Source organism: Gymnoscopelus braueri (genome assembly GCF_963280865.1).
Source record: "Gymnoscopelus braueri genome assembly, chromosome: 10".
Lineage (NCBI taxonomy): Eukaryota > Metazoa > Chordata > Actinopteri > Myctophiformes > Myctophidae > Gymnoscopelus > Gymnoscopelus braueri.
Window position 1 is genome coordinate 50,416,389 of NC_137611.1, and position 25,485 is coordinate 50,441,873.

At 39.1% G+C, this 25,485-nt stretch overlaps 1 protein-coding gene across 2 annotated transcripts in view; it reads left to right on the forward strand.

Moving 5' to 3' along the window:
- LOC308094233 (ceramide synthase 2-like) overlaps window positions 1-22,762 on the forward strand; it is a 34,093-nt gene extending 11,331 nt beyond the window's left edge. For both annotated transcript variants that reach the window (XM_080440755.1, XM_080440756.1), the window contains exons 3-11: window positions 2,699-2,816; window positions 6,880-6,998; window positions 9,001-9,058; window positions 14,424-14,474; window positions 14,592-14,684; window positions 15,645-15,773; window positions 17,570-17,679; window positions 19,008-19,164; window positions 20,472-22,762. In XM_080440755.1, the coding sequence (XP_080296881.1) occupies window positions 2,699-2,816; window positions 6,880-6,998; window positions 9,001-9,058; window positions 14,424-14,474; window positions 14,592-14,684; window positions 15,645-15,773; window positions 17,570-17,679; window positions 19,008-19,164; window positions 20,472-20,699 (1,063 nt within the window). In that variant the 3' untranslated portion in view covers window positions 20,700-22,762. The remainder of the gene's footprint in view (window positions 1-2,698; window positions 2,817-6,879; window positions 6,999-9,000; window positions 9,059-14,423; window positions 14,475-14,591; window positions 14,685-15,644; window positions 15,774-17,569; window positions 17,680-19,007; window positions 19,165-20,471) is intronic.
- The last annotated feature ends 2,723 nt before the right edge of the window (window positions 22,763-25,485 follow it).

Here is a 25,485-nt window from a genome sequence, read left to right on the forward strand (position 1 = left end):
ATAACAGGAAAATCTGAAAATTTGGGGGCAGAGGTTCGGCTTTGGCATCCAGGGAGTGTGTGTGCACAGTTTCGCAGCGGACGGACGGACGGACGGACGGACGGACGGACGGGGGTAAAACATACTCTCTTGCCATGCCTTTCGGCCTGGCGGAGACAATAACGGCTCAAATTGTTTCCTGGCAAGTATGATGGTCAGTATCATGATCAGTATAATGTCAGTATCATGTACGTATCATGGTCAGTATCATGGTCTGTAGAATGTCAGTATCATGGTCAGTATCATGGTCAGTATCATGGTCAGTATCATGTCAATATCATGACAGTATTATGGTCAGTTTAATGTCAGTATCATGGTCAGTTTAATGTCAGTATCATGGTCAGTATAATGGTTAGTATCATGGCCAGTTTAATGTCAGTATCATGGTCAGTATCATGGTCAGTATAATGTCAATATAATGGCAGTATCATATAAGTATCATGGTTAGTATCATGTCAGTATCATGGTCAGTATCATGGTCAGTATCATGGTCAGTATCATGGTCAGTTTAATGTCAGTATCATGGTCGGTATCATGGCCAGTATCATGGCCAGTATCATGGTTAATTATGGTCAGTATCATATCAATATCATGGTCAGTATCATGGTGACCATGAAACTGACCATGATACTGACCATGGTACTGACCATGATACAGACCATGATACTGATACTGACCATGATATTGACCATGGTACTGACCATGATACTGACCATGATACTGACCATGATAATGACCATGATACTGATACTGACCATGATAATGATACTGACCATGGTACTAGCCATGATACTGATATTGACCATGATACTGACCATGATACCGACCATGATACCGATACTGACCATGATACTGACATGATACTGATACTGACCATGATACTGACATGATACTGACCATGGTACTGACCATGATACTGACCATGATACTGACCATGATACTGACCATGATACAGACCATGGTACTGACCATGATACAGACCATGATACTGATACTGACCATGATACTGACCATGATACTGATACTGACCATGATACTGACCATGGTACTGACCATGATACTGACCATGATACTGACACTGACCATGGTACTGACCATGGTACTGACCATGATACTGACCATGATACTGATGCTGACCATGATACTGACCATGATACTGATACTGACCATGGTACTGCCCATGATACTGACCATGATACTGATACTGACCATGATACTGACCATGGTACTGACCATGATACTGATACTGACCATGATACTGACCATGATACTGACCATGGTACTGACCATGATACTGATACTGACCATGATACTGATAATGAGTATTATGATGTAACACTTTACTTTTCTCAACAATATGAGACATTATTACATTATGAACTTTTATTACATTATAAGCGGCTACGTGAGATTTATAATGTAACACATTATTACATTATTACATTATAGAAAAATCTGTTATTACGTTATGCGCTGATTATTACATTATGAGTTTTTATTACATTTAAATTATTACATTATGAACCGTTATTACATTATGAGCCATTATTACATTATGAGTTGCTACACGGCTTGCCTGAAAGGCCCTCCTTAACCCATTAAGACCTGGAACGCAACTGTGTCACTTTTTCATTTGAGCTAAAAAGCATTATTTTACACTTTGGCTATTCAAAAATAGCAGATATACAAGCTCATAGCGCGGCACCGAGTTCCCCCGCTATGAGCTTGTAGATCTGCTATTTTTGAAAAATCGTGAAAATGTGTGCAAATCTTTGAATATATATTGTTTAAAGCGAACTCTATTCTTTGCTTCTGGGGGTCCCTGGAACAAAACATTTTGAGATGGGGGTCGGCGGCCAAATACATATCATTTTGGGGGTCCTTGACATGAAAAAGTTTGAGCACCACTGATATAGAAACATATGTTTTACAGAAAACTGTTGGGATTTAGAAGACATTGTAGAATCGGCTTCAGGTCTTAATGGGTTGAAGGCCTCACCGTGGGTTTTTTGGGCTTCTTCCTCGTGGAAGACACGACCCATACTGCTCCAGGGTGCAGCATGGGTCCAATCTATAAAGAACATCTCCTGGGAACGGTGGAATGCAAAATATTAGCTTAGTCAGTCTTGTCGCTTGTGTTTATGTTGCCCCCCAGGCAGTGGTGTAATGTAACTAAGTACATTTACTCAAGTACTGTACTTGAGTAGAACTTTTACCGGATTATTTCCAATTGTCTATACTTTTACTTCTACTCCACTACATCTCAGAGGCAAATATTGTACTTTTACTCCAACTTTAGTTACTAGTTACTTTGCAGATATAAATGATTACATTATAAAACATACATTAACCACTTTAGCCCTATTTTATACCTAGGCTATTTGAAAATAGCCAATCTACAAGCTCACAATGCGTCGCATCGCGACGCGTTGTGAGCTTGTAGATCTGCTATTTTCAAACATTTTAGTACTTTAAATACATTTTGATACCAACACTTTTGTACTTTTACCCAAGTCAATTTTGAATACCTTACTTTCACTTTTAACAGAGTCTACTTCTACATGGCAGCATTGATACTTTTACTTAAGTAAAAAAAAAATGTACCTTTTCCATCGCTCTTAGTCAGTCTTGTGTCTTTTGTGTTGACGTTGCCCCCCAGGTACGCGGCCCCGCCCATGGCCAGGTGTGTGGGGGTGAGGAACAGAGTGCAGGTGACGGCGGCCCCCTCCCCAAAGCTGGAGGCCTTCTACACCCAGCAGAGCAGGCAGCCTACGCAGGTTTGCTCTCACAACACCCACATAATATACTCTTTTGGCCTCAGGGCACCCCCCCTGTAAATAATGTTTACATTTATGCAGTGGTGGAAAAAGTACTCACATTTTTTTACTTCAGTAAAAGTATCAATACTGCAACATAAATATACTCTGCTACAAGTAAAAGGCCTGCATGTGTTCAAAAATATTACTTGAGTAAAAGTGCAAAAGTATTGGCATCAAAATACTTGGAGCACCAAAGGTAAAAGTACAAAACGTTTCAAAATATCAGATCTACAAGCTCAAGCGTTGTGAGCTTGTAGATCGGCTATTTCTGAGATGTAGTGGAGTAGAAGTAAAAGTATTGAAAATTGGAAATACTCCAGTAAAGTAAAACATACCTCAAATTGTACTTAAGTACAGTACTTGAGTAAATGTACTTAGTTACTTTACACCACTGCATTTGTGGCTAACTCCCTGTCTGTATGCTGTCCTGGCGGTCCGGATACAGAGGACAGATGTTTGATTTCACTGACACATTAATGCATTTTATGTCATATTTACATGCCTATTTAAGCTCTGACATTTAAGTGAAATGTAGCCTGGTATTACCAGATTTAGCACATATTAGACGGAAATAAATCAACAAAGGTTTTCACTGGCCGAGTGAGCTTGTAGATCAGGAATGTTTGGCAAAGACATTTGGTGTAGATCGAAAAAGAACGCATGCAAGTACAGTGCAACTCAGGTCCATTTAACGACCAGTTTAAGTGGTTAAACTGAAGTGATGGTGATGAATTCCAAATATTATCCAAAGTGGCAGCCCTGGACTTGAGTCACGGCACCCTAGGGTGCCACGGCACCCACTTTGAGAAACCGTGCTCTCTGTACACGAGATCACAATATACTCATGACACTGTTAACATTTGCATATGTAAAGATTTGTTTTATTTTATTTTATGAATGTTTATTTTATTTTTTCCCCAAACAAAATGATATACATTTAATGAAAACATGAATTGAAAAAACATGGCCCCCAAGGACTTGTGTTTTCAGTGAATCTGAGATGGTTTAAATGGAGTTTGGAGTTACAATGGGTTTGTATAGGAGAGTGCGTCTGATAAAATATCAAATATCTAAACATTGAATGAAGCAAATTTAAAAACTACCTGGGGTGAAATACAAAAGCCAGAGTAGACGTTAACATAGTTTTGCCAGACAACTATTACAGACTCTGAATGCTATATACTGTAGAGTCTGGAACTACACCTTTACTTGAGTGGAAACACTCAAGTAAAGTAAAAATACGTCAACATTGTACTTAAGTACGGTACTTAAGTAAATTAGTAAACTTTCCACCACTGTTCAAATGCTGTAAAATGCTGACCCTGGGAGCTGAGCTCCCAGATGTCCTATGCATTCGTGCAAATTGGAAAATAAAGTCTGTTCTATTCTACTATATTCTACCCCCTGAAAGGCGAGAAAAAAAGCTGTCATCTGTAAAGTATCTTTACATTTATTGTATTTTTTATTTCCATTTCTGATAAGCAGCCAGCTCTACAGGTTTCGATTATTTTGATTTACATTAGGACAGTGAAAGTTGTTAAGCGTGTGTGTGTGTGTGTGTGTGTGTGTGTGTGTGTGTGTGTGTGTGTGTGTGTGTGTGTGTGTGTGTGTGTGTGTGTGTGTGTGTGTGTGTGTGTGTGTGTGTGTGTGTGTGTGTTTATAAATATTGACAGTGGTGTAAAGTAACTAAGTACATTAACTGTACTCAAGTACTGTACGTAAGTACAATTTTGAGGTATTTTTACTTTACTGGAGTATTTCCAATTTGCAGTACTTTTACTTCTACTCCACTACACCTCAGAGGCGTTGTGAGCTTGTAGATCTGCTATTTTCAAAAACATTTCAGTACTTTTACTTTTGGTACTTTAAGTAGGCTACATTTTCATACCAATACTTTTGTACCTTTACTCAAGTAAATTCTTAATTCCGGACTTTTACTTGTAACAGAGTATTTCTACATTGCAGTATTGATACTTTTACTTAAGTAAAACATTTGAGTACTTTTTCCACCACTGATAATAAATACATTAGATGCATTGGAACACAGGTTCTTTTTTTTTCACCATTTCCTGAAAAGTCGTTAAGTTTTAGACACACAAGGTTTGGTTTCCACCTGCCATGATTATGTAAAACCCCCCTCTAAAATCCTTGGGTTATTTCTCGGAGAGATCGGTATCACCTTCACCATGCTACGTGACTTGTGATGGCAACACAGTGCTAGACACACATCCTTGTTCCTGAAAACCCAGAGCCTGGGGGTAATGCACGCACGCACGCACACACGCACGCACGCACGCACGCACGCACGCACGCACGCACGCACGCACGCACGCACGCACGCACGCACGCACGCACGCACGCACGCACGCACGCACGCACGCACGCACGCACGCACGCACGCACGCACGCACGCACGCACGCAGACAGACAGACAGACAGACAGATGCACAGACAACTGTCTGTCTTTGTACGCACGCACGCACACACGCACGCACGCACGCACGCACGCACGCACGCACGCACGCACGCACGCACGCACGCACGCACGCACGCACGCACGCACGCACGCACAGAAGACTGTCTCTCTTTGTAACACACACACACACACACACACACACACACACACACACACACACACACACACACACACACACACACACAACGTAGCCTCGTATTTTGGATTCAATTCAAATATCCCTCAAGCACCATCGTCACTTGAAATGTAAACTTGGTGTAAGTGATTAAATAAAAGTAACAGGTGTGTCTCTCCAGCTCTTTAGTAAACAGAAAAACACCTCTTCAGGTCGTGATCATGGGGTGGATTACCACACAGGCCTAACAGGGCCCTTGAAGCCCAGGGCCCAAAGAGCTCAGGGGGCCCCCTAAGCCATGAGCCTTTTGTGTGAATTGTTGCTGTTATTAACTTTACGTTTCTTGTCTAAGGGTTTAGTCATTCATGTCAATAACAGAGGCCCAAAAGACCTAAAGCTAAAGGAATAGCCTAAACATTCACGTAGTAGATGTCACGAGAAAGAAATGCCAGTTTCTCTATAGAACTTTGCAGTTGTTCTCAAACGTTGTTTTCAAATGTAAAAAAAAATAACTTTGAAAATAGCAGATCTACAAGCTCACAATGTGTTGCATCGCGAGGCATTGTGAGCTTGTAGATCAGCTATTTTCAAATGGCCGAAATGTATATAGGGCTGAAGTGGTTAACGTATGTTTTGTAATAAGTAAAGTAACTAGTAAAGTAACTTGTAACTAAAGTTTTCAAATAATTGTAGTGGAGTATCTTTTGATAATAGCAGATCTACAAGCTCACAGCGTGTTGTGATGTGACACGTTGTGAGCTTGTAGATCTGCTATTTTCAATCAGATGATGTATAGGGTTATAGTGGTTAAACTTATGTTGATGCTACAGTGACTAATTCTGCTGGGGACCCCCTGTCAGTGGTGGAAAAAGTACTCACATTTGTTACTTAAGTAAAAGTATCAATACCGCAATGTAGAAATACTCTGTTACAAGTAAAAGTCCAGAATTCTAAATTGACTTGCGTAAGTTGTCCCAGGGACCCCCCACACAAGATGTTGTTAAAATGTTTCGGAAATAAAATAAAATTGAAAAAGTGTTGTTGTTGAAAATAGCAGATCTACAAGCTCACAACGTGCTGCATCGCGGCACAGTGTGAGCTTGTGGATCTGCTATTTTCAGATAGCCTGTGTACTGTATGTAGGGGATAAAGTGGTTAAACTGATTTTGATGCTATATTAATTAACACAAGGTGAACTCCCCCGACCCCCCTCCCCCTGGGTCCGTTTAGCGGCTTCCAGGGGGTCCCCAGCAAAATGAGTTAATATAGGTATGTATGTAATGTATGTCGCCTCTGTTGAGGCGACATACATTAAGCATTACATTTTTTTTAAATAGCAAAAGTAGGAGACGCTGTAATCTGATTCATTTACAAACTGTGTTTTTGAGAAATGTCTCTTATGTCTCTGTGTCCTCCCCCCCCCCCCACAGAGCCAGATACTGTGTCTGTCCACACAGTGTGGGAAACCCCAGAGGCAGGTGCAGGCCTGGTTCCGTCTGCGCCGGGATCAGGACAGACCCTGTCACACCAAGAAGTTTGGAGAGGCAGCGTGAGTGCATCATTGTTATTATCGTTTTTGTCGGGCAGAAACCTCTCATCTCCATATTCTAACTTTTTAATGTTTTTTCATAAATTAACGCCCTTCTTGATCATACTACAGCGTCACACAAAAGCATCAAAAAGTAGCAGATCTACAAGCTCGTAGATCTGCTACTTTTTTATGCTTTTGAATTTGAATCCTGAAAAGTAGCCTCACAGTTTTGGACATGAGGTTTCCACCCGACAGAGACAATATCATTAAAACACGTCTACGCACATTTCCTGGTTGAACTCGGTTCATTTCCTCAATGCGACAAGTTCCTTCTCTGCCAACTGTAAAAACCAATGGGAAAAACCCATTAAAAACCCATTAGTAATGTGCCTCCATCAAATGCTACCATCACAAAAAAATGCACTTCCTGTTAGGTATCTTTTTGTTCTTTTCCTGCGTCGATAAATTATTTCATGGTGTTAAGTTCGTTCCAATGACCTTTAACATGTCAAAATGGAGGCTACAAATATGCAGTGGTGGAAAGTACCTACTGTATAGCCTACTTAACACACCTGGAACGCATCTGTGTCATTTTTTTTATTTGGCCTAAAAAGCATTATTTCATACTTGAGCTTGTAGATCAGCTATTTTTGAGAAATAGTGATTTTTTTTTGGTGCAAATCTTTGAATATATACTTTTAAAGCAAACTCAAATCTTTGCTTCTGGGGGTCCCTGGAGCAAAATATTTTGAGATGTGGGTCCGCGGCCAAATACATATACATTTTGGGGTCCTTGACATGAAAAAGATTGAGAACCACTGACATATTAACATAGGATTTAGAAGACATTTTGTAGAATCTGCCTCAGGTCTTAATGGGTTAAAGGTAGGGTACGTTTTTTTATTTGGTTAAAATAAGTGTTAAATAGCTCTATATTCTGATACTACTCATTGCTACAGAGTGTTTGTTCAGTAAAAGGAGTCTCCATGTCCCTCCTGCTCTTTATTAAACAGAAAATGCATTTTCAGGTCAGGATACCAATTGTATCCAATCAGGATAGAGAACTCAGACAGGATACGGATTAAACAAGTGAAATTGGAAGTGATGCCACAAAGAAATGATCAGACAAAATTGGAACTGGAACACTAAGCTGATAAATGGGTACTCTCTCCTGATAGGCTGACATTTTGTCACCTACTGTATACCTGAAAATGTATTTTGTGTTTATTAAAGAGCTGGAGAGACATGGAGACTCCTGTTACTGAACACACACTAGTCTATAGTAATGATTACTATGAGAATATAGAGCTTTAACCTTTTAACAAAAAACCTTTAGTTTTCACCTGAAAATATCACTTACCCTACCTTTAAGTACAGTTTTGAGGTACATTTACTTGAGTATTTCCATTTTCTACTACATACTTCGACTCCACTACATCTCAGAGGCAACTAATATGTTATAATAGTTTTTAATAGTTGCAGATTTAGATTATGAATATAAAACCTGCATTAACCACTTAAGCCTTATTTCATACTTAAATTACACCTGCACGTTGTTTGTTATGCCTTTCAAGCCGGGAACACCTCTGTGTCATTTTAGTTGTTGCTATACAGTATATATATAGCAACATTATTTGTTTTATTTATTTATTCAGAAAACTTAGGTCAGGATTTAGAAGGTATTTTTTCAAATCGGCCTCAGGTCTAAATGGGTGAAGTCATTAGAAAACAGCCAATCTACAAGCTCACACTGCATCACTTTGCAACACGTTATGAGCTTGAAGATCAGCTATTAAAACATTTTAAAAAAAAATTAAACATTTGAGTACTTCTACTTTGGTACAGTTAGTATATTTTGATGCCAATAGTTTTGTACATTTACTCTATTCAAATGTTTAATACAGGCCTTATAATGACATTGCTGGTATTAAGTAGGCTACAACACAAAACAAAAAGCAACAACATCTGAGTACTTCTTCCACCACTGAAAAGTACTTTTGTATGCTTTGCCCTCATACAGCTGGAGATTTCTCTTCTACATCACTGCTTTCCTGGCTGGGCTGGCGTGCTTGATAGATGTAAGTATTCATTCAAATACATTTATTATATTGTTGCTCTTGGGCAGAACCTCATACCTCCATATTTTAAAGGATATACACCATGAATTAAACAAAAAAATATATATATATATATATTTAATATCATATTGTTTATGTTGTCATATTGTCCCTCAAACGTTTTTCAAAAGGTTTGAGCCTAAATCAAGCCTCAGATATACTCATTCCAACTAACTTCTCTCTGGCTCATAAAGCACTTTCACCTGCAATAAAACATTGTCCTGTTTGGCACGGGCGCTATTGAGCCAGTTAGTATGCATGTTATCTCCTGGTTCTGTGTGGAAAAAGTTAAAAAAAAACAAGACCAGGAGACCTGGTTCTGCCAGACCCAGAATAAATTCCCAGTACGCAACACACCTACAAACCACTTTATAAGTGAAAAGCATATATCATTTTAGGCATTTGGTGTGGAGCATTTTATGTAATTCTGGATATTAGAAATTGAAGGTTAGTCATTGATCTAATTGTAAGCTTTGTGTCTTACAGTATATATAGCATCTGTCTTTGTACTTGTGACATAACAGTGATGTCATGAATAGTCCCCTATGCCTATTTACTCATGCCAGTGCCTGAGCTTAATCTGAATGGCCGGACTTCACATGACGTGTCAGCCTGTGTCTATGCCCATGTATGGACGAAAGGGGGACAGACTTTTATAACCCGGTCTTCACATGACGTGTCAGCCTGTGTATGCCCATGTATGGACGAAAGGGGACAGACTTTTATGGCTGGGGCCTAAGGACAAAGGGGGCATGCCCATGTATGGAGAAAACAGGTACAAAACATGCCCATGTATGGACGGAAGGGGGACAGACTTTTATGGCTGGGGCCTAAGGGCAAAGGGGGCATGCCCATGTATGGAGAAAACAGGTACAAAACATGTCCATGTATGGACGAAAGGGGGACAGACTTTTATGGCTGGGGCTAGGGTTGTTCCGATACCATTTTTTCCAGACCGAGTACGAGTACAAGTACTCAATTTTCAGTACTCGCCGATACCGAGTACCGATACGAGTACTTTTTGTTTTTGTTGAGTAACCACTTATTTTACCCCAATTTTGTTACATTTGTTATGCCTTGTACTTGTAATGATACTGTAATGTTCAATTACCACAATAATAAGACTGCTGATTCTTAAGATACTGTTTTTTTTTTTCTTTAAACAGTTTATTTAACTGTAAATTAAGCAGCACACACCGGCACAGCCAACACTGAATTGAGTAGCACAGCCAAAGTACAGTAAGCTCAAAAAGTTTAAAATAAATGCTTAGTTGTCAGTGTCACCTGTTAACTCTCTCTGAGTTATAGTATTTATTAATAATTTAATTTGAATAAATTAAGGTACAAACATGAAACAACTTTTAACCTGTAACTCTCACTGAGTTATGGTATTATTTTAAAGCAACCATGGTCCACATAAAAATAAATAAAAATACAAAATAAACATGCTGTGCATATAAATGGCATCAGGCAGCCTTTGTGCTATCTAAAGACTCTAGTCTAGGTCTCACTCTCTTTCTCTTTTGGAAAGGTAAGTGGCAAGTTCTTTTTGATGAAAATAAGCATCTCTGTATGTTCAGCTGAGAGCCTATTTCTGTTTTCCTCAAGAATATTTGAGGCTGAGCTAAAAAGCCGTTCACTTTCCACACTACTGCATGGTGCTGAGAGGTATTTTTGTGCCAATTGGGCCAGAGTGGGGTATCTCACTTTGTGAGCAAGCCAGTACTTGAGTGGTTTGTCTTCTCGAGGAATTGTGGCCTCTGCAAGGTATGTCTCTAGCTGGATGGCAGCAGTCACTGGAGTACTGCTCAGTGATTCTTGTTCTTCTGCAATTTCGTCAAACATACTGTCCAGACTGCTGCAGGGCTGGTCCCTCCGTGGCCTTCTGACAGGTGGCTCCTCCATGTCCTCGTGGTCCCTCTGTTGTGGATCCCCACCAGAAAGTTTCTGGAGCTCATTTGTCACCATCCCCTTGGCCAGCCTGGCTGTGTTGGTGTCTGAGAAATACCGATCCTTGTATCTACAAAAAAGAAGAGGAGAAAAGAGAGAATCGGACAGTTTAGTTCACAATACTTTATGTCAAATCATAGGCAACATTTAACTACTTGGAGGTGTTTTTAGCAAGCAACAATACATTTGTATCGAGGGAAAGAAACAAAACTACTGTAGTATGCATTAAATGCCATTAATATCAGGTGGACTATAAATGATTTACTTTTTTAAATATGCTGCCTAGTGCCTACTGACTCTTTTATTTAAGGTAACATTATGCACATTTTCCCTCCTTCAAACTTAATAGCCATACATGTACTGTAAATTAAGAGGACATTTGTATTTATTTTTGACATAGATTATATAAGACTATATTAGTTACCTTGCATCAAGTATGGTTGCAATGCAGTAGAGTGGATTGTCCTCTGTGTCCTTAAAGCGTTTCTTCACAGCTTGCAGCAAGGTGTCCTTCATTGTTCTTATTCCACGGTCCTCCTCTGTCTCTCTGTCCAGCAATCTCTTAAGCACCGTCACAGCGGGGATCACTTCTGCCGCTGTTGTATCAGCGCAGCGTGTGTTGTTGTGCGTGTGTTGTTGTGCAGCCAGCGAGCCAGCTGCACGCAGGATGTAGAACAACACAAACTTGCATTCCAATGGTACGGCGCCATCTGCGGGCCGTGTCACTGCAATAACATGTTGGCAACTTGTTAATGTTTTGGTATCGGGTAAAAGTATCGGGAGCTTTACCGAGTACCGATTCGAGTACACAAGTAGCGTATCGGGCCCGAGTACCGATACTGGTATGGGTATCGGAACAACCCTAGCTGGGGCCTAAGGACAAATGGGGCATGCCCATGTATGGAGAAAACAGGTACTCATGTAGGCCGACCCCTTGGGTCTGGCAACAAAAAAAGGAAACAAAATAATAATAATAAATTTAAAATATATATATATGTATATATTTTTTGGTTGGAACTGAAGAATGGGAGGGATTGCACCCTGACGTGACGTCACGTCAGGGTAAAAATCAGTTTGGCCTGTTTTGAGACCAATTTACAGAAAACCCCAGATTTGCTGTGAAAGCCTGAGTGTTCAAACTGGGGTATTTTTGGGGATAGAAGAGAGGTAGGGGAGACCAAAAACACACAAAAAAGAAGAAAAAGTTAAAATTCATGGTGTAGTCCCTTTAACTTACTTTTTCTCCCCGTAAATGAATGCCCCACGTCGTCATACTACAGTGTCACACAAAAGTAGCAAAACTAGCAGATCTACAAGCTGAAAAACGTGTCACGATGCGACGCGTTTTGAGCTTGTAGATCTGCTGTTTCTTTCTTTTGAATCCTGAGAAGTAAAAGTTTGTGACAAATTAGGTTTGCACCCGACAATAACGATATTATAGTTCACAGTTCACGATATTATAGTTCATTTCCAAGTATAGCCACGCTGCTTGCCATGCCTTAACCCAGTGTTTATCAACCTTTTTTGTGCCAAGGCACACCTGGCATAGCCAAAAGATCCCAGGGCACACCTAGATATACGGTATATATATATAATTATATATATATATATACGGTATATACACACACACTAGGGGTGTGCCGATACACTAATTTCACGAAACGATACGATACGATATTGGGCACACAACTTCGATACGATAGGCACTTTTTTATTATGAAAATATATGGGGGAGAAAAAAAGCTAATGCAAACAAATATTTCTGTTTTTGCATTATTCAGACATGCAAACTTGTAGCTTTTCAGCTTCCACTAGCCGTTTTGAATCCAAATAGGGCAATAGTGTGACACCTGACCCAAAAAAAAACAGCATGTTGTCACCCTTTTCAACCCGGGGCTGTTTGCATGCCTGATTATTATTATTGTAAAAACATGAGCGTCCCAAAATTGGGACGTTTGCCAGGGTTGATAAACACTGCCTTAACCCATTAAGACCGGGAACGCATCCGTGTCTCATTTTTACATTTATTTGGCAATTAAAAAATAGCAGATCTACAAGCTCATAGTGCGGCACCGAACTATGAGCTTTTATATCTGCTATTTTTGAAAATTAGTGAAAATGTGTGCAAATCTTTGAATATATAAATATATGTTTTATATTCTGGGGGTCCCTGGAACAACATAATTTGAGATGGGGGTCTGCGGCCAAATACAGATAATTTTGGGGGTCCTTGACATGAAAAAGTTTGAGAACCACTGATGTTATAGCAACATAAGGATTTGGAAGACATTTGTAGAATCCCCAGAAGCAAAGATTTGAGTTACAAATGTTCGCTTTAAAAATATATATATATTAAAAGATTTGCACACATTTTCACGATTTTTCAAAAATAGCAGATCCACAAGCTCATTGCGCGGCACTCGGTGCCGCGCAATGAGCTTGTGGATCTGCTATTTTTGAATAGCCAAAGTATAAAATAATGGTTAAAGTGGTTACACAGATGCGTTCCCGGTCTTAAAGGGTTAAGGTGTTATCAGGTTGGTTAGACAGCCACAGGGAAACAAGACAAACCAGTCGATACTGGATACATGTGACGACAGCTCTATCTCTCCATCAGTGTGTGTGGGGACGCATCGATTAACGCCATCGATTCAAGCTCGAGCTTGTAGATCTGCTGTTCTTTCACTGTGCGACGCTATCAATATAGCAAAGCATAACATAGGGCATAGGGTGGTTATAAAGCCTGCACCATTCTAAGGTGAATGGTGGTCACACGAATCAGTGCACGTTCCGATTGGCTATGACTGAATTCCAATGTTTGTGGGCCCTGGGTAGGCAACCCGGCCTGGCATTGTAAATGGTAAATGGTGGATTTATATAGCGCTTTTATCCAAAGCGCCTTTACATAGATTGTGCATTACATTCACCCATTCACACACACATTCATACACCGATGGCGGAGGAAACCATGCAAGGCACCAACCTGCTCATCAGGAGCAATTAGGGGTTCAGCGTCTTGCTCAAGGACACTTCAACACTAACTCTGGGGGAGCTACAAGCTCCAAGCTCACTGACAAGCTCACTGAGCCACTGCCGCCCCCAGCTTTTGAGCTTGTAGATCTGCTATTTGTGCTATTTTTTATAAGAGTGAAAGTGACAGTGGTTAAGTGTGTCTGTGGGTTTTATAAATATTGAACCAATGACATGTATTAACAAGTGCTTAGATAATAACTCCATTGGAACCATTGGAACACTGCCTCTTTTATACATGAAAAAAATAACGGTTTTAGACAAGGTTTACACGTTGTGTTACTGTGTTGTTATCATGTATATCATGTGAATCCTAACAGAAAGCATCGTTTCTGCCCCTCTGTAGAGACCCTGGTTCTGGGACCCCAAGGAATGCTGGAGGCACTATCCACTACAGGTCGGAACATGACAGATAATTCTGCTTCCTCATTCTCACATGTATCACTTTACAAACTGTTTACATCCTCTACGCCACACACGCATCGGTTAATGAATGTCTTTCTTTTCCCTACAGCCCATGGAGAGAGTCCATTACTGGTACTACATGTTAGAGCTGGGTTTCTACACGTCTCTGCTGCTGCGCATCTACAAGGACATCAGGAGGAAGGTATGAAGCAGCACACCCTGCTTTAAACCAGTCACCTTTTTCACCTCAAGGACCACCGGTTTGATATGCATTAGGCCACTGGTTCCCAAACACTCTTTCGGGACCAATTTGTGGGTCGTGGACACATTTTTGTGGGTTGTGAGGAAATTTCCCCCCTTCTTGTTTCTTTTTTTTCATTATTATCATTATTTCAAAAGAATTTCATATATACAATAAATGTAAATAAATTCCATAAATTCCACGAATGTAACTTTTAAGAAGTGAAAACACGATTGTTTTACGGAGTATCATTTAGGCTTAAGAACCTCACAACCAACACGAGGCAGACACATTTAAATATGTAATTTGTCCACAGACCGGGCAGAATGAAAGTTTTCCCATCCGATTTTTTACCATTGTGACAAAATTTAGACCAAATCGTCTCTTCTAAGCAGCGTAAAAATGCCCTGAAATAGATATGATATGTGAAATATGCCGCATTCATTTCGATCGCAAATTTTGATTTAGTTTTACTCATAGCCATTTAGTTTTAGTCATATTTTAGTCATCTGAAATGTTTTACTTTTAGTCTAGTTTTAGTCGACTAAATCTACAGTTGATTTAGTCGCCCAAAACATTTTGGTGGGCAGTGATGGCGTCGTAATGCCTGATTTATACTTGATAGGCGATCTATAAGCTTGTAGATGCCTATTTTCAGAGTGCGACACCAACCATTGATAAAATGACTTGTCTTAGCATTACTGGATCTCTTCTCCACTAGTCCCTTCCTAACATTTTAGTGTAGTTTTTATTCGTTCATCGTCATAGTTGTAGCGATCACAGCTTCGTTTTTATTCAAATTTTGTTTCGTTTTCGTCAGTGCGAAAAAAGGTAGTCGGCAGCCATTTTATTTCCGTCATAGATTTAGTCGACTAAATTAACAATGGAAATATGTTATATGTTTTGTTTGTTTTCCATCAGGATTTTAAGGAGCAGGTGATCCACCACATCGCCACCATCTTCCTGCTCAGCTTCTCCTATTGTGCAAACTACATCCGTGTTGGAACCCTCGTTATGTTACTGCACGACTCCTCTGACATTGTGCTAGAGGTAATACACGCACACACGCACGCACGCACACAAACGCACGCTCATGTAATGTTATTCTCAAATGTTCTTATTTTAATTTCAAGGACCCCCAGTTTGATAGGCCTATGCATTAGACCAGTGGTTCTCAAAGTGAGGTCTGGGGACCCCCAGGGTTCCAGGGGGGTCCCCAGCTAAATGTGTTGATGCAGTATCACAAACATTTAAACACTTTATCCATATTGTATACATTGGCTATTGAAAAATAGCAGATGTGCAAGCTCACAGTGCGGCACTTCGTGAGATTCTGCTATTTTGGAAAAAATCCCCAAAATATCGAAAAGGTTTGGTAATTGTTTTTACATAAAGCTTCTCTTCTGGGGGTCCCTGGTACAAGACATTTTCAGATGGGGGGGGTCCGCGGCCAAATACATACGACTAGAATTATATTTGATCTTTCGGCGGGATCGTACCGTCTGAGTTACAGACCTGTAAGGGTCCATTTGGACCCCTGGTGGTCCCCGGACCAGACCTTGAGAACCAGTGATGTAATATATTATTTACATACAGTCATATGCTGCTCCATTATGCTGTATCCATCTTTATTTCAATTTAAAAAAAAATTTCACTATTTTAGATCTTCAAATGTATAAATCACACAAAAGCTTAAGAAGAAAAGAAAACATAAAAGAAAAGAGCATATATACAAATCTTAATTTCTAATCCTGGTGGCTTTTTGCTGGTGAAGAAACTCAAGCTGTTAAAAAGTACACTTCTGCCATCTAGTGGCTCTTTTGTGTAACTGCAGTGTGCGCTCCACATCAAACAGCAGGGTCTGTCTCTCCAGCTCTTTAATAAATAAACAGAAAATACATTTTCAGGTAGGTGACACAATTTCAGCCAATAAGGAGAGAGTACCCATTCATCAGCTTCATTTTTTTATAGTGTTCCAGTTGCAATTTTGACTGCTCAGTTCTATGTGTCATCACTTCCAATGTCACTTGTTTAATATGTATCACTCTCCTGATTGGATACAATTGGTATCCCGACCAGAAAATGTATTTTCTGTTTAATAAAGAGCTGGAGCGACATGGAGACTCCTGTTACTGAACAAACACTCTATAGCAATGATTACTATCAGAATATAGAGCTATTTCACGCTTATATTAAACAAAGAAGACAGTACGGCAGAAGACAGTTTCAAGACAGTATGGCAGTACAGTAACACAACCATGCTAAAAGGGATAAACCAAAGAAGCCCCATGGGCCTTGTTTCTTTTGTGTGGTGGAAAGTAACTAAGTACATGTACTGTACTTAAGTACAATTTTGAGGTATTTGTACTTTACTTGAGTAGTTCCAATTTCCAATACTTTTACTTCTGCTCTCCACTGCATCTCAGAGGCAAATATTGTAGGCTACTTTTACTCCACTACAATTATTTGAAAACTTCAGTTACTAGTTACTTTGTAAAACATACATAAACCACTTCAGCCATGGCTATTTGAGCAAGCTTACAACGCGTCGCGACGCGTTGTAAGCTTGTAGATCGGCTATTTTCAAATATTTTGTATACATTTTGAAACATATAAAATGGGATATTGTGCATAATGAGTACTTTTACTTTTATTACTTAAATATATTTTGACGCCAATACTTTTGTACTTTTACTCAAGCACATTGTTAATACCGAACTTTTTACTTGTAACAGCATTTCTACGGGTGGTATTGAGTACTTTTTCCACCACTGACTGTTTGAGAACCACTGTTGTCACTGTGTGAGGTCAGAGGTGTGACATCATCATCCTCGTTGTCATTCCAGTCGGCCAAGATGTTCAACTACGGTACGGGATGGAGGAAGCTGTGTGACAACATGTTTGTCATCTTCACCGTGGTCTTCCTGCTCACCCGCCTGGTGATCTTCCCCGCCGTGTAAGATGCTGTCTCTGTCTGTTCACGTCCATTTTGTTTTACTGACACTAGTTTTAGGAATGATACGTGGTGTGTGTGTGTGTGTGTGTGTGTGTGTGTGTGTGTGTGTGTGTGTGTGTGTGTGTGTGTGTGTGTGTGTGTGTGTGTGTGTGTGTGTGTGTGTGTGTGTGTGTGTGTGTGTGTGTGTGTGTGTGGGGGGGGGAGAATGGGGTCAAAAGTAACAGTATTTACATTTTCCTTCATAATTCACAGAATACTTGAACTATGCTAGTCATCTTTTGTAGGTATAATATTACAATTGGCCCAGGTCACTGTGTTACAATTGCCCCCGATCGGGCAGCCATGATGAAATCCCATATTCTAGATAGAAACACCTAGATTAACATAGGCTGCTGGCGTTAATTTGTGACCAATAACATAGAGATACAATTCATCTATTTAAATTAGGTGTCATCTTAACTTTAGACAGTAGAAGGAAATGAGATGAAATGATCATTCTACCCTTTCTTTACGCAAAGCGAGGACTCTACTGAGCATGTGCAGAAGAAGTCTCACCCATCTAGCTTGTTTCTGATTAGAATTATTGAGTGTGTTACATTTGCTACTGACATATTTTAATGTTCAGGACTCTTTTAACCATTGGCTAAAGGTGTCTTAATAAAACCCCCAAACTAGCCTCCAGTGATGGCAAATAGGGTTGTAGTTGACGTTTATGTGATGTTTTATAGAATCATAACTAGGCCTGGAATTTCATCATTTCAGGGGCAAGGCCACTTGGCCATTTTGTGAGGGCACAAAGGGGGCAGGAAGGCCATGAAATAGAACAAGATTTTAGTCCATTGAAATAATTAATTGAATTTAAGGGTTAAGGATGATTTATTTTAAATGTAATATGTAGACTATCTACAGTGAAATAAATAAATTATGGTATTTACAATCTGATCCATGATCAGCCCTGCACCAATCAAAGTTACTGGATTGGTTTAAAGATGACTCAGGGGGATAATAATTCAGAATCTCAACAAAAGACACTGATGTCTACATGACAAGAAAGACACACTGGTGTCTACATGACAAGAAAGACACACTGGTGTCTACATATTGAGAAGAAAGAGACAGAGGAGAAAGTGGTATACAGTCAGCTGGGGCATTAAGGCCACTGTGGCCTCAGGGCATGCCATTTTTTTAGAGGGGCACAAGGCCAAACTGAGGGGCAACGACGGCCATGGCCTTCGTGGCCTCCCTGAAATTCCTGCCCTGCAATCACTGTGTTTATATGATGTTTTATAGGATCATAAGAATCACTGTGTTTATTTGATGTTTTATAGGATCATGAGGACCACTCTGTTTTCGTCTATGGAGATCTTTCAACCGTTTCCTGGTTACTACTTCTTCAACGTTCTGCTGATGGTGCTCCAAGCGCTCCATGTCTTCTGGGCTGGCCTCATCTTACGTATGGCCTACAAATTTATCTTCTTAGGCAAGGTAAGGGTTCATGTCAAACATACGCTAATGGCAACACCTTATAAAAGCTGTCCATTTCCATTTAACCCTAGAACACTAACGATGAAAAATAGGCACACCATCACTAGCGTTGGGTATGTTTTACCCAATATAATCAATTCTATAAAAAAAATTCTCATCAAAATATATTAAAGTACAACAATACATGGCAAATTGAGGTACTCTCCTTTAATATTTCAGCATGAAATTTCACAAAAAAGCAACAAAATTGGTGAAAAATGTGGGTAAAAAAAATTAAATCCCCCAAAAATACTAAAGGAGCTAGGAACTTCCTTTGGTCCACCCATTCCTGGGACACGTGAGCCTTGTCCAGTGAAGGCACAGTCTAATTGCATGAGCTGACCATTGTGGGAGTACGGGATTTTTGTGTACCCTCTACCCTCTATGAAATTCTCCCGAAGGCCTGCCTGTAGAAATAAACAGGGATGGGGGCAGGGAAACAAACCTAACTTCCATGATGTCAGTGAGCATCCTGAAGGTAGCCAATATGAAAATCACATAATTACAATTGTTTGGGTGAAATCCACCCATGGTTAGTGTTCTAGGGAGGTACATTTTTTAAAAACTTTTTTAACTAGTGTCCCACACGAGTGACACACTTTCTACTGTTGAGCTACAGTAAGGGAGAGAGGTCTTTTGGGAAGACTACATACTGTATTTCCGTTTGACTTTGACACAATACCTCTTGTGAACCACTAGGCGTCATACCAGACCACAGTATCTACATGTCTCAATAGAAGAGTATAGGGAGACCACCTGTAAGCACTGCAGTTGACAAGCATTGCGTCACATTGTGAGCTTGTCGATCTGCTATTTGCAGCAAAAGCTTTCCCAACAATAGCAGAAAACAGAAAAGACTAGTATTGAGCCTTGTGGGACTCTGGTTACCCATATGGGGTTTAAGTGGTTAAATGTTATGATGATCAGTTTTTTTTATTATCTAGTCTCTGTCTTGAATGCATTTTCTATCAATTACGAAAAGGCATTGAATTCATGAATTCTTTTTTGTTTTTGTCGCATTCCTAAGCCAATAATTTGATGACCCTTTGAGTGTCCTACCGGGTACAATAGCATCTTTCCGCTGGTAAACAAATTATTGGCTCAGGAATGCGACAAAATCTCCATACATACAAATCTCCATGAATTAAATATTTCATGGGGTGTGTAATTGATAGAAAATAAGTCATTTTTTTTGGGTGAACTACTCCTTTAACCTGTTAAAACTCATCATAATGATAACGCTACTCCTGTCCGCTCCTTCCTCCAAGCTGGACAAGGACGAACGCAGTGACGAAGAGAGCGAAGAAGAGGAGGAGGAGGAGGAGGAGGAGGAGGACAAAGACAAAGAGAGGGAGAAAGACAAGAAGGAAGGCTACGGCTGGGAGAGGACAGAGTCTCTGAACTGCAAGCTATCCATGGTGTCCTCCAGCTGTGTGCTGCAGAACCTGGCCAACCACCGCTCCTCTGCCGCCCACAGGATGAGGAAAGCTCAGTAGGAACACTGACAACTGGAGAAAAATAAACTGTGGTGTAAAGTAACTAAGTACATTTACTCAAGTACTGTGCTTAAGTAAAATGTAGCTGTATTTTTTTTACTTTACTGGAGTATTTCCAATTTTCAATACTTTAAAATGTTTTACTTTTACTTCTACTCCACTACATCTCAGAGGCAAATGTTGTACTTTTTAGTTTTTACTCCACTACAATTATTTGAAAACTTTAATTACTAGTTACTTTGCAGCTATAAATTATGACATCATAACCATCATCATTAACCACTTATTATACCTAGGCTATTTGAAAATAGACGATCTACAAGCTCACAACGCGTTGCATCGTTGTGAAATTGTAGATCTGCTATTTTCAAAAATTTTAGTACTTTTACTTTTAGTACTTTAAGTATATGTTGATGCCAATACTTTTGCACTTTTACTCAAGTAACATTTTGAACACAAGCCTTTTAGTTGTAACAGAGTATTTTTATATTGTGGTATTGCTACTTTTACTTAAGTCAAATATCTGAGTACTTCTTCCACCACTGTTTAAAACCCTGAAGAAAGCTCGGTCCACAATGTTTTCACTGAGGAAAGTGAATAGCAGAAGTTTAAACTGTGTCTGGGAATGGTGCCAGTGTGTGCTTGTGCTACTCAAGGGTTTAAATTGTTGAAAACAAAAACACAGAGTGGGTGACATTTTCCTAAAGACTTAAAGGAGTAGTTCACCCCACAAAAAAAAACTTATTTTCTATCAATTAGGCTACATACCCCATGAAGCCTTGAATTCATGGAGATTTTTATGGTTTTGTCGCATTCCTGAGCCAATAGGAGACTCCGACGGTCATCAAATTATTGGCTCTAAAACTAAAAACTAAAAACTAAAAACTAAAAAAATCTCCATGAATTCAAGGCTTCATGGCGTGTGTAATTGATAGAAAATAAGTAATTTTTTGGCTGAACTACTCCTTTAAGCCCAATTTACTTCTTTGTATTACAAATAGGGGGAAATAGCAGGCGTACGATCTCTAATTTTCACTATTTGTTTTATTTTGGGAAAACAAATAAGAAAACAATATTTGTACAAATCTTGACAATAATGTTGACCAATCTTTACACATTTTAATAAGGTTTAACGTGGCTTACATTTTGAATTAAATTGTTATATTGTGATGCTAGTGAGAGAAAAAAAAATACATATCAAAAGGATTTTTAAAATGTATTTAATTCAGTCTGACCAGAAGCAGGGATAAAACTTGAACGAACAGAGGGGGGATGTCAAAAGCAGAGGCATAGATCCCCCACTAGATAATCCACCCCTGACCGTAGGCGTTGAGACATATGATAGACGAGTGACATTATCACTCTGTCTGGATGTTAATACTGTAGGGCAGACTGTTGAACAGCGTGTTTGCAGAGGATGGTTGTGAATACCCTCGGGGGTTACAATGGGACCAGTATGATTCTGCATATCGCAACACTAGATATTTTATTGTACATCAAATAGCGTCACAACAAAGCTTGTACTGTACATCACCGTAAAGGCAACCCTCGCTTCCATATTTCAAACACAGTTTATTTGTTTATTATTTATTTGTACAGGTTGTATATTGTTAAGATCTACTTTGTTCAGTCCCATGTTATTGTGTCATAAGTGTTTGCATTTTCCCTCAAAAGGCTATTGTTTGCGTCAGTGTCAGTCAGTTGGTAAACTACCAGAATAAACTAACTTTTTCACGCATAACAATAGCTATCTATATTTGTTGTAGTACATAAACCGGTATTCTAGTAATATTTACATGATATTGTTTTTGTTTTATGGAGATTAAACCTAATGATTGGATTGAAATAATTCAGTGGAGAGTGGTGTGTTTTGCATGGCTCTACAGTACTCGATGTGTAAACTCCAAGATATTACAGACCGACATGAGCAACTGTACGTGGTAAAGTTTGACTTGTGTGCTTTGGGATGTTAATAAAATGCAGTGGTGTAAAGTAACTAAGTACATTTACTTAAGTACTGTACTTAAGTACAGTTTTGAGGTATTTTTTACTTTACTGGAGTATTTCCAAATTTCTGTGCTTTTACTTCTACTCCACTACATCTCAGAGGCAAATATTGTACTTTTACTCCACTACAATTATTTGAAAACTTTAGTTACTAGTTACTTTGTAGATTTTGATTATTATTACAAAACATACATTACCCACTTCAGTCCTATACATTTCGGCCAATTGAAAATATCCAATCTACAAGCTCACAATGCGTCACGATGCAACACATTGTGCAAATCTTTGAATATTATATATATATATCTTTTAACAAACATTTGTAACTCAACTCTTTGGGGTCTGGGGGTCCCTGGAACACAACATTTTGAGATGGGGGTCCGCGACCAAATACATAATAATTTTGGGGGTCCTTGACATGAAAAAGCTTGGGAACCACTAATATTATAGCAACATAAGGTTTTCAGAAAATGTAGATGCGTTCCCAGATTGAATGGGTTATGGATCCACGGAGTGAGGAACGACTCCAGTTTTGCCAGCAGAGGGCGCTTGAAGCACAGTAAGTAAAAAAATAATTATGGGAAGATTTACCCAAAATGTATGACGACTATCAACAGTCATTATTAAAGGACCACTTCACCCATTGTTCATTATAAGATTTAAGAAGACACCATTTCTGTCGCAGATGTGACGTATAGGGGAGCCTGGGGACAAAGTAACAGGGGGCAAACGTAACACACTCAATAATTCTAATTAGAAATAAGCTAGAGGGGTGAGACTTCTTGTGCACATGCTCAGTAGGGTCCTCTCTCTGCCTATGGAAGGATAGAATGATTATTTCATCTCAGCAGAAGTTTTCAACAATAACAGATTTTGAGTTGTAAACGAACATTTTTGAGTGTACGGTATTTTATTTCTGCTGTCTAAAGATAAAATGTCAGCTGATTTAAACTTAGATGAATTGTATCTCTACAATTCATGAACTCGGCTCTAGGCTCTTCGGCTGGCAGAGGGAGTGTAGAGCCCAGGATTAGTTAGACAATTAACACTGGGTGAAAACATGGGTTACAAAATCGTGGGATAAAACAAAAAGAAAAGAAAAGAAAAGAAAAACAAAATAATAATTGTAATTATGTATATATTTTTAAACCGAACATTTGTAACTCAAATCTTTGCTTCTGGGGGGTCCCTGGAACAAAATATTTTGATATGGGGGTCCGTGATTGAGCACCACTGATATTATAGCAACATACGGTTTTCAGAAAACTGTTTTAGATTTAGAAGACATCTGTAGATGTGTTCCCGGATTGAATGGGTTAAGGATCCACATTAGTTGCCAAAAAAGGGAGGGAGTGAGGAACAACTCCAGTTTTGCCAGCAGAGGGCGCTTGAAGCACAGTAAGTAAAAGATTAATAATGGGAAGATTTATCCAAATGTATGACTATCACAAGTCAGTTTTCAGTCGTCTTGTCTTTTTTCTTTCTTTCATTCTTTCTTTCTTTCTTCCTTTCCTTCCATTTATTTCTGTTTTCTGTTTATTAAAGAGCTGGAGAGATTTGGAGACCCCTGTTACTGAACAAACAGTCTATGGTGATGATCACTCTCACAATGTAACGCTATTTAACACTTATTTTAACAACGGCGACATTGAGTTAAAAAAAACAACCATTAATATTCATTCTTGTTTGATGAGCATAACGCCCACCCCCCCCCCCCCCCAAAAAAAAATAAGAAAAAGAAAAAGAAGGGAAACAAAAGGTCAGAATGTATCTTACTTTTATTATTCATTGTAAATTAATGACTCATTCTTTGTTAGGTTTTATTATAAAATGGTTGTCTATCTATGCTTGTATAATTGTAATGCTCTCAGAGTTAAATTGTAGTGTAGAATGGGGTCCCAGAAATAAAAATAAAATAAAATTAAAAAAAGTATGAAATGGTGGTATACAGTAGGTGGCCTAATACACCAGACCCACAAGTGTGTTACTGCAAAGCCACGCCCCTTTTGGGGGGGATCCTCCCCACTGTAACCCAATGCTATTAGAACCACATTAGCTTAATATTTTTTGACAGTAGTATCCTATATTTTATATTGTACAATAATCTATTTCTGACATCCTGGAAATATTCTGAGCATTTCCATACTAACTTGATCATTTTTCGATGAGTATTTGTTGAGAAAGAGAGATTTGTTTGACTTTAGCGTATCTTGACAGATTACTCTCATTCTCAACAAATACTTATCAATCAATTATCAACTTAGTAGCCTATGGAAATGCTCAGAATATTATTATTATTATTTCCAGGTATAATCAAAACAAATATTGGATAGAGATGCCAAATGATAAGAGCTAAGTTAGGTCAGAAGTTAGGTCAGAAAAAAGTGAAGTTATCAACAAACTATAGTATAAAAGATTGTCAAACATTGAGCAAATTGTCAAATTATTGTAGAGAATTTTCACAATATTTATACTGTGAAACCAAGTCAAACAAAATTGTATAATTGTGGGGGGGGGGGGGGTCGTGGCCTGAAATGATTGTGAAAAAATCGTGAAAATGTGTGCGAATCTTTGAATATAGGGAAGAGCCGCCACGATTGTAACGCTTCATGGTTGTAACATGCAGGTTTTCTCTTGATTGGTCAATGCCATCATAACGTCATCACATCAGTATGTGACCAGTGCTGTAATGAACGTGCCCAGGAAGTACATAGTATATTCATCCAGGCTAGAGAAAGTCATCGCAGAAAAACTGATTTATCTCAAAGTTGGTAAAACA